The following is a 12407-nucleotide window of genomic DNA, read 5'->3' as shown; positions in this document are numbered from 1 at the left end:
TACAGAATTAAAACAATTTCCACAATTAAAAGGAAAAAAACAATGAAACAAAAGAAAGCCCCTCCTTCCCACCCTCCATACTAGACCCACACACGCACACACACACGCAAGCACACGATCACACACATGTGACAGAGAGGAGAGGACAGACAGGGAGACATGGCATGGCACTGAGGAACAAGGAAACGCCACTTTTGGGGCCGTGACCACTGGGAGGAGCTGCAGGCCGTGCCATCGGAGGACCAGCACCCGGGCCCCCCGACTCCGACAGACGGGCGGACCCCCACATTAAAGGGAGGAACCCCCAGCCGGCCGTGTCGAAGGGACCCAAGGATGGCACCCCCTCAGCAGACCCGAACAGCCCCCAGTGTGGAGGACCCCCCTAAGGAAACACTGGAGTTAAAAGCTGAAGACTAAGAGCATAAAATAGGACTAAAAAGATAAAAACAAAACACTGGAGTTAAAAGCTGAAGACTAAGAGCATAAAATAGGACAAAAAAGATAAAAACATAAGAAAAGTTTAAAAATATTAGTTAAAAGCCTGATTAAAAAGGTGCGTCTTTAATCTTTTTTTAAAAATATCAACAGTCTCCGCAGTCCTGACTCTATTTTTATTTTTTTTTCTCTACTGTAAAGCGTCTTTGAGTACTCTGAAAAGCGCTATATAAATAAAATGTATTTTTATTATTATTATTAAGTATATAACAGCAACGCCTCCGTCCGACGGGGACACTCATCGTGTGTTTTGGCAGATACGGTCGACTGAGCGAACTGGTTGAGCATGTCTTTCCCCTGCGGACATGCCAACACAGCGCCGCCTTCAGCTGCCCCGAGTATAGCGCCTTCTCGTACTGGAGGGAGCCCGTTCCCCCTTTGTGTTTGGAGGAACTGCTCTAGGCTACAGAAGAAGCAGGAGTAATGGACTCGTAAATCGACTCATCGGCCCGACCAGCTCAAGTAGGACTCAAGTAGACCGTCGTGAGACAGGTTAGTTTTACCCTACTGATGATGTGTCATTGCAACAGTAATTTTGAAGCAGTTTTTGAAGCCAATTCACTACAGAAGTCACCTCAAAGCACTTTACAAATGGAGTCGGTCTCGAACCACACTTTCAATTCACATTCAATAAAGTCTACTATCAGGTCATCTTTTCTGCCTTTTTTATGCCATTCAGTCACTCTGAATATCTCTCCATATGACTTCTTTCTATGAAAGCAAGTGTGTATTGTTTGTGGAATTATTTTCATTTAAATGTGTTAAATCGACTTGTTTCAGTAGTTCACGTGTCCATAGTATTTACTAGCCATTATTTTCTACAATAAAAAGTATTACTGCCAATAATTTGCTGTACATTTGCTGATTATGAAAACAAAAAAGTGACCAAAAGTATGTTTTTGATGATAATCATGCTTGGCTGTTTTGAGCCCCTCTCCCGCCTGCCTCTGGATGGGAAAATATTATTCATAATACCGTATTAATTAGTTTGGTATCTGAGTGTCACGATCAGGCTTCACCCCCTCGTGAGTTTTCCTCTTTTCCTCTGTTCCTCATTCATGCCCTTATTTTGTATTCACTTCCTCTGTTGCTCTGTTCTGTTTTCCGTTGCTTTCAATTATCTTCCGCACCCGTTTCCCATTATTTGTGTTGCCGATTTAGTTCATGTGCGCGTTTCTTTCTTTGTTGGGTCATTGTCATTTTTTGTTTGGACATGCGTTGTTCTGCTGCATAGCACCATTAAATATATTTCTACCTGCAATTGGGTCCTCATCTCTGCATCCTGGGGTTGAACCGTAAAGCTCTCAAGCCGGAACGTGACACTGAGCTTGATACCGGAATTGAACCTGTAACCTCCATATTAAGAATTAAGTACTCTACAAGCTGAGATATACAGCGTCTATTGATGTTATGTATTTAGTTATTTAGTTAGTAATTCAGTGTACATAAGTAAATACTAGGCATGAGCCGGATAATTGTTATAAAAGAATATCCGTTATGGATAAGGCATTTTTGCCAGATACGAGTATGAAACAAGTACATTTTGTCATTATCCATAGCCGTGTTTAAAGAAAATGCAGAGGAGATGAATGGTGCCTCATTTACGTACACGGTGCAATTAGCAAGTTCATTCATTCATTCATTTTCTACCACTTTTCCTCGCGGGGGTGCTGGAGCCTATCCCAGCTGTCTTCGGGCGAGAGGCGGGGTACACCCTGGACTGGTCGCCAGCCAATCACATATAGACAAACAACCATTCACACTCACATTCATACCTATGGACAATTTGGAGTCTCCAATTAACCTAGCATGTTTTTGGAATGTGGGAGGAAACCGGAGTACCCGGAGAAAACCCACGCACGCACGGGGAGAACATGCAAACTCCACACAGAGATGCCCGAGGGTGGAATTGAACCCTGGTCTCCTAGCTGTGAGGTCTGCGCGCTAACCACTCAACCGCCGTGCCGCTCATTAAGAAAATAATTCAATATTAAAGTATTACAGATCACTTACACACATACACAGTACACATGTAGTAACGTCAGACTTATCGATGTGAGCCCCACCCATTTTTTTGGTTAAAGAGAGTTAACATTGCTATGCAACCAACCAACAGTTGAAAGTGGTGTTACATTAAAAACAATGTGTGCTTTTTCTTGGTGTTGGCAACAATCAAATGTATTCTTTTGCGTTTTATAATGATTTTTGGAGCATTATGGAATGAAAAACTGTGTCTTATGTTTGTCTAAAATAAAGCACCCTTCAACAGATGCACAAATGATTGAATGGTGTATACATCATTGAAGTTTATTTGTGAGTTATCATGTGCAACCAGAATCAACTCAACTGCATGAAGCCGGAGAATATTTCTTTTTTCTGTAAGCATAACATCTCCTGCTTGCTTTATTATTTCCTCCAGGCAGTATTCCCTGTATACTAAATCATACCGGGGTCCTGTTGGTTTCGCCAAAAAGCCACTAAAGTTTGCAATATATGTGAATGAGCATTAGGTACACCTGTGAAATTGACATGGATAGTAACTTTCACTCTCATGTGGCCATATGGTAAGCAAATAATAGGAACATATTTATTACATACGGAATTCCAATATAACACAAGTGTACCTAATGATGTGTTTTGAAAAGTTGCATTAATGACCCAAAAAAGATATATTTGCATAGAAAATAAAGCCTTCTTTGACAATTTAATTAAAAGAAATGTAATTAAATGTAATAAAAAAGATATATATGTATAGAAAACCCAACCTTTTCTGAACTTAGACATTTTTTTGTCTCTTCTCCGTGCCCGGAGGCCTGCCAGCATGTTGGAGGCTTCGCTTCTTGGGCTGCTGCGACGTGGACGCTAGAAAGGAGACAGGCAATAAGGAATCAAACACACAAGAACAAACGTGACCAAACCTACCGAGTTGTTTCTCAACTTCCCGCAGCTCGATGACTTTTTCATCCATTTCTCGCTGCTTGATCTGCATTTCATCCGTTTGCTTCATCTGTTCCTCGCATTCTTCCTGTGCCTCCAACTTGTTCTGCAGGGCTAAGCGGTACTTGGTGAGGAGTTCTGGAGCAAAAAACAAACAAACATGAACACAAGCTCTCTCCGTAATTGGAACAAAACGTCAAATCGTACCTATTTGCTCCTTCAGGGTGTGGAAACTCTGCGGGAGGGGGGCCCCAAACACTTGCAGTTTTGAGATTAAGGGGGCTTTGTTCTGCGCGCCTCCGAACTTGCCGTTATTACTTACGCGCTCCCCCTGTCTCGTCAGGATGGTGGGGCAGGGGATTTTACTTTCAACCAACTGGCGACGGCAGGAGATCACTCAGAGTTGGGATAAAAGATGTGGCGTTACGAAAAGAAGGCGGTACTCACGATTCGTCTGTAGTTGGTTGCAGCGTCCAAGTCGTCCATCACAATCGTGTCACCGAGAAGATTTCTGAATACTGGGAGGGAAAAAGTTTGTTTTTTTCTTTACTTAACAGAATTATATAGACCAGACTCGGGAAAACTATGGTATGAGGGCCATTATTCATTACGGTAATCATAAGGAATACGTCACAGCAGTTCAGGGAAGATGAGGCTTCAATACAAAGCAGAGTGGGGGTTTATGTATGGTGCAGCATGAGCCTGTGTTACAGATTGAAGGAAGCTTTCTACACTGTATATTATATTATTTAGGTATTTATAGGGTCCTCTTGAAATTGCATTGTTTATTCATTAATTCATTCATTCATTTTCTACCGTTTATCCTCACGAGGGTTGCGGAGGTGCTGGAGCCTATCCCAGCTGTCTTCAGGCGAGAGGCGGGGTACACCCTGGACTGGTGGCCAGCCAATCACAGGGCACATATAGACAAACAACCATTCACACTCACATTCATACCTATGGACAATTTGGAGTCGGCAATTAACCTAGCATGTTTTTGGAATGTGGGAGGAAACCGGAGTACCCGGAGAAAACCCACGCATGCACGGGGAGAACATGCAAACTCCACACAGAGATGGCCAAGGGTGGAATCGAACTCGGGTCTCCTAGCTGTGTGGCCTGCACAGTAACCACTCGGCCTGCATTGTTTATGATAGTTAATATTCGACTTTTACATATTTTTATACCTACATGAAGCATGTCCAAGCATACAAATGGCCAAATGGCTTATATTTGCACTTATTAATTCTACTATATTGGGTGATACAAGTGTAAAGTGTAACTATAGGGGTGTTATTTAATGTCTAGAGAGCTCTAATAATGTTTAAAAAAAACAATTTAGAAGGTTGCAAACAGATTTTGTATGCTCTAACTTAGGTGTGTAATGTTTACCAGTATTAATGATTAACTGCGATAAAAATGCTGAAGGTTCTTCTTCTTCTTTGGGCTTTTCCCTTGAGGGGTCGCCACAGAACTTAAATCGCTTCATCCAACCCTGTCTTCTGCATCTGTCTCTCTCACCCCGACTACCCTCATGTCCTCCTTCACTACATCCATAAACCTCCTCTTTGGTCTTCCTCTACGCCTCCTACCTGGCAGCATCCTTCTACCAATATATTCTCTATCTCTACTCTGGACATGTCCGAACCATCTCAGTCTGGCCTCTCTGACTTTATCTCTGAGGCCTCTAACATTTAATGTCCCTCTGATGTGCTGGTTCCTGATCCTATCCATCCTGATCACACCCAATGAGAAACTAAGCATCATCTCTGCTATCTCCAGTTCTACTACAAAAACAAACACAAACTTATTTGCATTTATTATGTCTACTATATTGGGTGATATAAGTGTAAAGTGTAACTATAGGGGTGTTATTTCATGTCTAGAGAGCTCTAATAATGTTTTTTAATGTTATTTAAAAGGTTGTAAACAGGTTTTCCATGCTCTAACTTTAATAGGGATGTAGCGTTTACCGGTATTAATGATTAACTGCGATAAAACTCCCGGCGGTTACCGTTTAAAATTATATTGTGATTGATAACCATACTTGGATAAACTCACAGACAAGTGACACTGCTCATTTCTTGGAGAAGCAGTCGTTAGTTACGTTGTGCATCTCCCTCAAAGCACCAAGAGTGATGATAAACAAATACTTTTACTCTCAAAAATATTCAACAATATTGTCATAATAACGACAACACTGATAATTTAGGTCACAATAATCAGGATATCAAATTTCCATATCGTTACATCCCTACACCAACCATGAAAAGATTCTATTAATAATGAAGGAATACTAATCCTCATGGTCAAGTCTGGAACCAATTAACCACAATAAATAAGGGATTACTGTAGATTTTTTGTGCATTATGACCCATCAATCATCAACTTTCAGAGCCTGCCATCATTTCAAAGCATCAAAAATGAACTTAATTTAAGTCAAGTAAGAAGTTAGCTACAAAGAGAAAATAATACGGTCTGATCCCAACATGTGAGAAGTGGAGGAAGAACTCACCCATGCTATAGTTGATGTTGCTTTGGGAGTAAATTAGGCATTCCCTTGCAAAAACCGGATTCCCAAGGGGTTGGAACAGAGGATGGCCGTTACGGATGTGAGGTAGTGAGCTGCAAGTATATGATCACAATGTAAATAGATCATGTGACTGTTAAGAGAGCTTCTTTTGTGTTAGGGTGTTGTTAAGACTGGAGAAGTGACAATTGAAAAGATACCTGCGCCCGGGTGCTACATAAATACTGTCCAGGGGTAAGACCTGCTGCATGCCTCCCGTGGTGTCGTAGATCCTCTTGGCTGCTGCTGTCGTCTTGGCGACCACGCAGTCCATGTCGCCCCTGATGTGCCAGGAAATTACCCTGGCTTCATCCTCATCCTGCACAAAGGCCAGGTGGCCGACCTGCGTTCAAAAAGAACCACGGTGTCAGGACTGTTTAAGGGTCAGTGAAACCGGTGTCCCGCTACCTTTCCCAAAACATCCTGCTGCCCCTCCAAGTGGTTAGGAATGGAGCAGACTCTTCTGGGCATTTTCTTAATCTGGTCGGCTTCAGACTGCTTTCGGCTCAGCAGCTGGTCAACAGCTTTGATCTGTAGAGAATAACACAAACGTTTTCTTGTACTTATCTACGCTGTTTACACCATGATCAGTTAAGGATGAATAAAAACTACTGGGGTTTGTCCACTTCCTGATTTCTTTTATTGCATGTTTGTCACACTTACATGTTCCAGATCATCAACGAATGTAAGTATTAGTCAATGACAACACAATTAAACACATGACCCTATGTGAACAAGTGATTGTACTCCACTGTGAAAACATAACTGAGATTAATTGAGATCTATCAATCTGGAAAAGGTTATGGCACCATTTCTAAATCTTTGGGACTCCAGCAAACCACAGCGAGAGCCATTATCCACACAAATATTGAACAGTAGTGAACCTTCCCTGGAGTGGTCGGCCAATCAAAATTACCCCAGGAGCGCAGTAACGACTCATCCAAGAGGTCACAAAAGACCCCACAAAACACCCAAAGAACTGCAAGCTACCAGTACCTCCTAAACACTTTTTATGTAGATCTCCGATAGGTTGATTAATTTATTATCAACTACCATACCAACAAAATTAGAAAGTGGGGTTCGGCAACTGTTCGGAAGTCCTCTGGAGCTCTTGGAAGTGTGACCAATTACAGCGGATAGGGTGTGGGTGGAATAAATTAAAAAGACCGTTTGGCTGGAAGCAGGAAAACCAAGTAAACAGCCGGAATAGGTGCAGATTCTGGAAAGGTAGAAAGCTTTCTGGGCCTATATGCTCTATAGGAATCCAAGACCCAATACAAAAAGCTGAAAATGAGCACAACAGGTCCCTTTTACAGGTCAGTGTTCATGAGTCCACCATAAGAAAGACACTGGGGAAAAACGGCCGAACAAAAAACATTCAGGCTCGTCTCAATTTTGTTAGAAGACATCTTGATGATCTCCAAGACCTTTGGGAAAATACTCTGTGGTCTGACAAGACAAAAGTTGAACTTTTTGGAAGGTGTGTCTCCCATTATATCTCAGAAAATGTCACAAAAAGAACATCACAGCAACAGTAAAATATGGTGTTGGTAGTGTGATGGCCTGGGGTTGTTTTACTGCTTCAGGACCTGGAAGACTTGTGTGATAAATTGATCCATGAATTCCACTCTCTACCAAAAATCCATTATTACTCATGATGTCAAAAAAGAAATAATTATGTTAACTTTAAACATGCAACTTGAGCAACTTGCAAGTGATGGAAAGCATGCTGGGAAACCAGATGCACCCCCAGTGACAAGAATGCAAGCAAACTGATATCCCTGCTCTAAATACAAGCATAATAACTGCACACCATGAACAAGAGTAAATCAAGTGTGGCTATAAGATAATAATATCTGAATAATACTTACAGTGACTGTTTGACTCAGGTTTATGTTTTTCGATTTGAGTTGGCTTCTAAAAATAGCCTCTTTGTCTTTTGCATCTTGGAATCGCACTGGTGAGAAAGAACAACACATTGTAAAAATGCAACAAAAGCCATCAGTGACAGGAATATGCATGAATCTATATACAGTAATATCTCGTTTATCTCGGTCAATTGGTTCCAGACCTGACAGTGATAAGTGAATTTCTGCAATGTAGCATTCCTTATTTATAAAATGGAATATTTTTGGAGGCTGCATGGCAGAACGAGTTGTTAACGAGCAGGCCACACAGCTAGGAGACCTGAGTTCGATTCCACCCTGGACCATCTCTGTGTGTTCTCCCCGTGCATTTGTGGGTTTCCAACATACTCCAACATCCTCCTATGTATACATGCTAGGTTAATTGGCGACTCCAAATTGTCCATAGGTATGAATGTGAGTGTGAATGGTTGTTTGTCTATATGTGCCCTGTGATTGGCTGGCGACCAGTTCAGGGTGTATCCCACCTCTCACCTGAAGACAACTGGGATAGGCTCCAGCACCCCCTGACCCTCGTGAGGATAAGCGGTAGAAAATGAATGAATTAATTAATTAATATTTTTGAAGTTAGAGCATAGAAAGCCTGGTTACAGCCTTCTAAATATATTTAATATACATATTTAATATATTTATCATTATTAGAGCCCGAAGACAGCTGGGATAGGCTCCAGCACCCACCGTGAACCTCGTGAGGATAAGCGGTAGAAAATTAATGACTGAATTAATTAATATATTTGTAGTTAGAGCAGAGAAAACCTGGTTACAACCTTCTAAATATATTTAACATTATTAGAGCCCTCCAGACTTGCCTTGGGTTACAGTGTGACGCTTGTGTGTCACATCAAACATTACAGTTGCATTACTGACATCTAGTGACCAGTGTAGAATACTACAGCTCACGTTCGAATGAGTCTACGCTGAGTTTATGCTTGAAAATGCTCAATTTAGGCAAAAAAAAGGTGCTTAAAAATGCATTATCTTGGACTAATTGTAGCCTGTAGTCAACCACAAAACTGCATGACATATATATCACAAATATATCACAATAAAGACATACCATAACTGATCAGAAGCAACTTTTACCAAGAAGATGAAATCCTACCTGTCAAGCAATTATAGAGTTCACTGTATGTCGCCAACAGGCCTCTGTAAGTTTCAATGGCCGTAGATAGTTCGTCTTTCTTCCTGGACAGCTCAGACATTTTTGTTTGATGTTCGGCATCTTAAGAAAAATATCACATGGTCATCTATCACATGGTCATCTATCACGTGGTCACGGCATCTTGGTGTGTGTTTGCTTCTACCGTTATAAAAATGGAACCGGAGCTGAAAGGGGGCGAGTGGAGTGGGGTCGATTGGGACTTGAGGTTTGAAGAGGAGGATGTAAGAGGCACCGTCCTCACCAGGGCTGTTCTCCATGATGGCCAGCATCTGTGGAGGAGAAACAGCCTTGTTCCATCTGTGGGGGTGCTGTTTTATTTAGGAATTCATCTACTTACGTTGATATGAGCTTTTCCTTCTGACAGTCTTACATTGCAGCTGCTTTCACCTTCAAGTTGAGGAATGACCTTATTGGAGTTATCTTCATAGTTCTTTATGATAACCCTCACTGTCCCCTCCATGTTTTCTCCTGCTGGGTTCCCATAGGAATCCTTGCATCAATCAAGGTGACTGTTAGTCCAGCTGAACAACACGCATGATGCTCTTCTGGCATGATGTTCAGCTCACCAATATCCTCAGCGTCATATTCTGCACCAGGGTTCGGTTGGCGATGTCCTTACTGTGGAAAACCAAAGGTGTGGGCGGTTGGATGTCAGGTCCCAGTTTGGTAGGGTGATTGGCCACCACCTCTACTGGAATCTTCAAGGAATCACAAAAAACCAATTCCAAATTAATTCATTCATGATGAATTGTGACCAATCACAGCGGAGTGGGCTTGCCGTCGTTGGAATACATTAAAATTGACTGCTTTGGAAATCCAAGGAATAGGTGCAGATTCTGGAAGCTCTAGAAAGCTTTCTGTTCGGGTTATTGGCTCTTTAGGAATCCACAACTCAATACAAAAGGATAAAAAATGAGCATAATAGGTACCCTTTAAGATAGCATCTTATATGTCAATTTATTAAGGGTTCATGATTAATTGTTTTGTTTAGTAGCGTCTACGTTTTCCCTGTTTGGCTCTAGCTGTTAACCCTCCTCTTGTGTTAGGGTCGGCATCGACCCGTTTTACATTTTAATGCATAAAAAGAATCACATAACATTTGTATATTGCATCAAGGCTTTTTGACTTTGTCAGGAAACTCTATTTCAACAAAATAAAACCAAAAAAATCATTTTTACTCCATTTTAAAATGGTCTGGTTGAAATTATGACCACTGTATTGTTAGGGTCGGTTTCGACACGGTTATAATAATATGACTATAAAGCAATATTTTGAGCCACAACTGAAATCATAAGTGTACAATTAGCCAACACAATGACAACCAGCTCATTTTCTCATCATGTAAGCTTCAGGGGATTCTCATTTTGACCGGTATAATTCACATTTACAATTTGGATCATGGAAAGAATGGCAAGAAGTACAGTGAACCAAGATCTGGACCTGTTCTTCTTTTTGATTTCAGTTTATACGAAAGTTCTGTTGCTGAAAACAAATAACTTTTTCTACCTTTTCTTGATATTAATATATATGGGTCAAAATTCACCTGAACACCATATATGTTTCTTTAGTGATTAATACTAAAATGAGAAAATAAATAAAACTAATTGATATAAGAGATATGTTCTATAGCCCTCAGTAATAGCCAGGTAACAAAAGAACCTTTAATTTATTAATGATTCTTTTGAGGTTCAGTTTACCATTTTTGGAAATTGAAATCAAGGGGTATAGTGACAAAAAAAGGCCTATATGCCCACACCAAAAGTATTAAAACCAACATTTTCATGGATGAGGAAGCCTAAGAAGGTAACCAAGACATGAGAAGCAAATTTGATGGTAACTTTTCAAATTGTTTTTAGTGTATTTTATAGCTGATTTAATACATGGGTCAAAACAGACCCGGTAACATAAGAGATGATACCAGAAAGCTAACACAAGAGGAAGGTTAATGCATTCCGGAATACCACTTGTGACTACTTTAACATTAAACCAACCTGATCGCTGAACAGTTTTGTGGTTCGACTAGTACACAGACAAAACTGGATGCTGTACTGTCCAACTTGCTGTGGGATGGGTTTATTTCTGTAATGTACACACAAAGATATTTTGAATTATTGCGACCAAAACAGAGCAGAAATAACAATTTACTGTTTGGTTTGTTTGTTCTTTACCTGAAGTGAAAGCAATCTTTTTTTTGGTTTGCTGGGGGTTTACTACATGTCAGCTGGTCTGCCTGGAGAGATAAGAAGAGATATCATTCATCATGTATCCGTGGTAGCAGACATTTAAACACGTCCTTTGTCACTCACTGTCGCGGGAGGTTCTGGTCCTGATGGCCCCCCGCTCCACAGAAGCATGGTGATAGCGGCTGGGTTGCAGTTTGTAATGGGGATGCCCTCCTCGGACACCACGGTCACAGTAAACACTGCATACAAAGAACAGGAACTATCATACCACTGAGTTACAAGTTAAAGGTACTAAAACTAACCTGGGAAGATGCCCCCTGCTGGAAATTTGACATTCTTGTCATAGTGGACTGACAGTCCCACTGGTCTGCTGCCATCGGGGATGACTGTAATATCCACAACTGGACCAGGAATGGGATTCAGATTGAAGACACCTTTAAACATTAGCTGGTAGTTCCCCCTAGTGGACGAGCAGTGAAATAACACTCACAGAACATACACTTGGGTGGATATTATGGGGGTTATGGTGGTACTCACTTTGGTCCACTCACTCGGTTCACATCAAAAGTAGCTTGGCCGTTCACATCCACTGGTTGGGAAGTAACAGAATTTGCCACCTAGAATAATAATACCAACTGGTCACATTCCCTGCCATAAAGTCAACATGTGTTTGTATTGAGCCCAAGCTCACCTTTAGTAAATCGGTAGAGGGCTTGATGTGAACCACAACCCTCTGGTCCGTGGAGCAGTTCCTCCACTTGTCACACAGTTGGAGGACGAACTTCGTGTTGATGCCGTGTTCGTTCAACACCTGCAATGGCTTTCCCAAAGAACAGTTCATGTAAGTGAATTTCCGCTAAAGAAAGGAACCCGAACAACAGAACACGTCAACACACACATTACGCACAACATAGTCTACCTATCATACAAATAAATGTCTGCACACAATTACATTACACCTATATATTCCGTCCGCAAGGCATGCTGGGTATCTTGTGGATTGTAGGTAGGTTGTCAGCCATGTAAACAAAGTTAACATACTCTTGATATCCAGTGTTTTAATCGGTCATATTTTTGTTGTTGCCACAGGATGACCCAGCATGCCTTGCAGGCACTTTCAAATTAGTTATGTGTCA

At 41.2% G+C, this 12407-nt stretch overlaps 1 protein-coding gene across 2 annotated transcripts in view; it reads right to left on the bottom strand.

The window, feature by feature from the left end:
* Nucleotides 1-72: 72 nt before the first annotated feature.
* smchd1 (structural maintenance of chromosomes flexible hinge domain containing 1) overlaps nucleotides 73-12407 on the bottom strand; it is a 29510-nt gene continuing 17175 nt past the window's right edge. The window contains exons 31-48 of one of the 2 annotated variants that reach the window (XM_058059313.1): nucleotides 11963-12091; nucleotides 11809-11888; nucleotides 11574-11731; nucleotides 11395-11510; nucleotides 11257-11318; nucleotides 11080-11167; nucleotides 9655-9786; nucleotides 9426-9578; nucleotides 9231-9357; nucleotides 9029-9148; nucleotides 7873-7958; nucleotides 6410-6532; nucleotides 6163-6344; nucleotides 5948-6057; nucleotides 3880-3950; nucleotides 3640-3808; nucleotides 3418-3570; nucleotides 73-3357 (exon numbers count right to left, since the gene is read on the bottom strand). In XM_058059313.1, coding sequence (XP_057915296.1) covers nucleotides 3272-3357; nucleotides 3418-3570; nucleotides 3640-3808; nucleotides 3880-3950; nucleotides 5948-6057; nucleotides 6163-6344; nucleotides 6410-6532; nucleotides 7873-7958; nucleotides 9029-9148; nucleotides 9231-9357; nucleotides 9426-9578; nucleotides 9655-9786; nucleotides 11080-11167; nucleotides 11257-11318; nucleotides 11395-11510; nucleotides 11574-11731; nucleotides 11809-11888; nucleotides 11963-12091 — 2145 coding nt within the window. In that variant the 3' untranslated portion in view covers nucleotides 73-3271. The remainder of the gene's footprint in view (nucleotides 3358-3417; nucleotides 3571-3639; nucleotides 3809-3879; nucleotides 3951-5947; nucleotides 6058-6162; nucleotides 6345-6409; nucleotides 6533-7872; nucleotides 7959-9028; nucleotides 9149-9230; nucleotides 9358-9425; nucleotides 9579-9654; nucleotides 9787-11079; nucleotides 11168-11256; nucleotides 11319-11394; nucleotides 11511-11573; nucleotides 11732-11808; nucleotides 11889-11962; nucleotides 12092-12407) is intronic. The other variant, XM_058059315.1, reaches the window with a different exon arrangement.

This window comes from Doryrhamphus excisus, chromosome 21 (assembly GCF_030265055.1).
Source record: "Doryrhamphus excisus isolate RoL2022-K1 chromosome 21, RoL_Dexc_1.0, whole genome shotgun sequence".
In the NCBI taxonomy this organism is placed as follows: domain Eukaryota; kingdom Metazoa; phylum Chordata; class Actinopteri; order Syngnathiformes; family Syngnathidae; genus Doryrhamphus; species Doryrhamphus excisus.
Note: the sequence above shows the minus strand (reverse complement) of the source record. Positions and strands in the feature narration are given on the sequence as shown.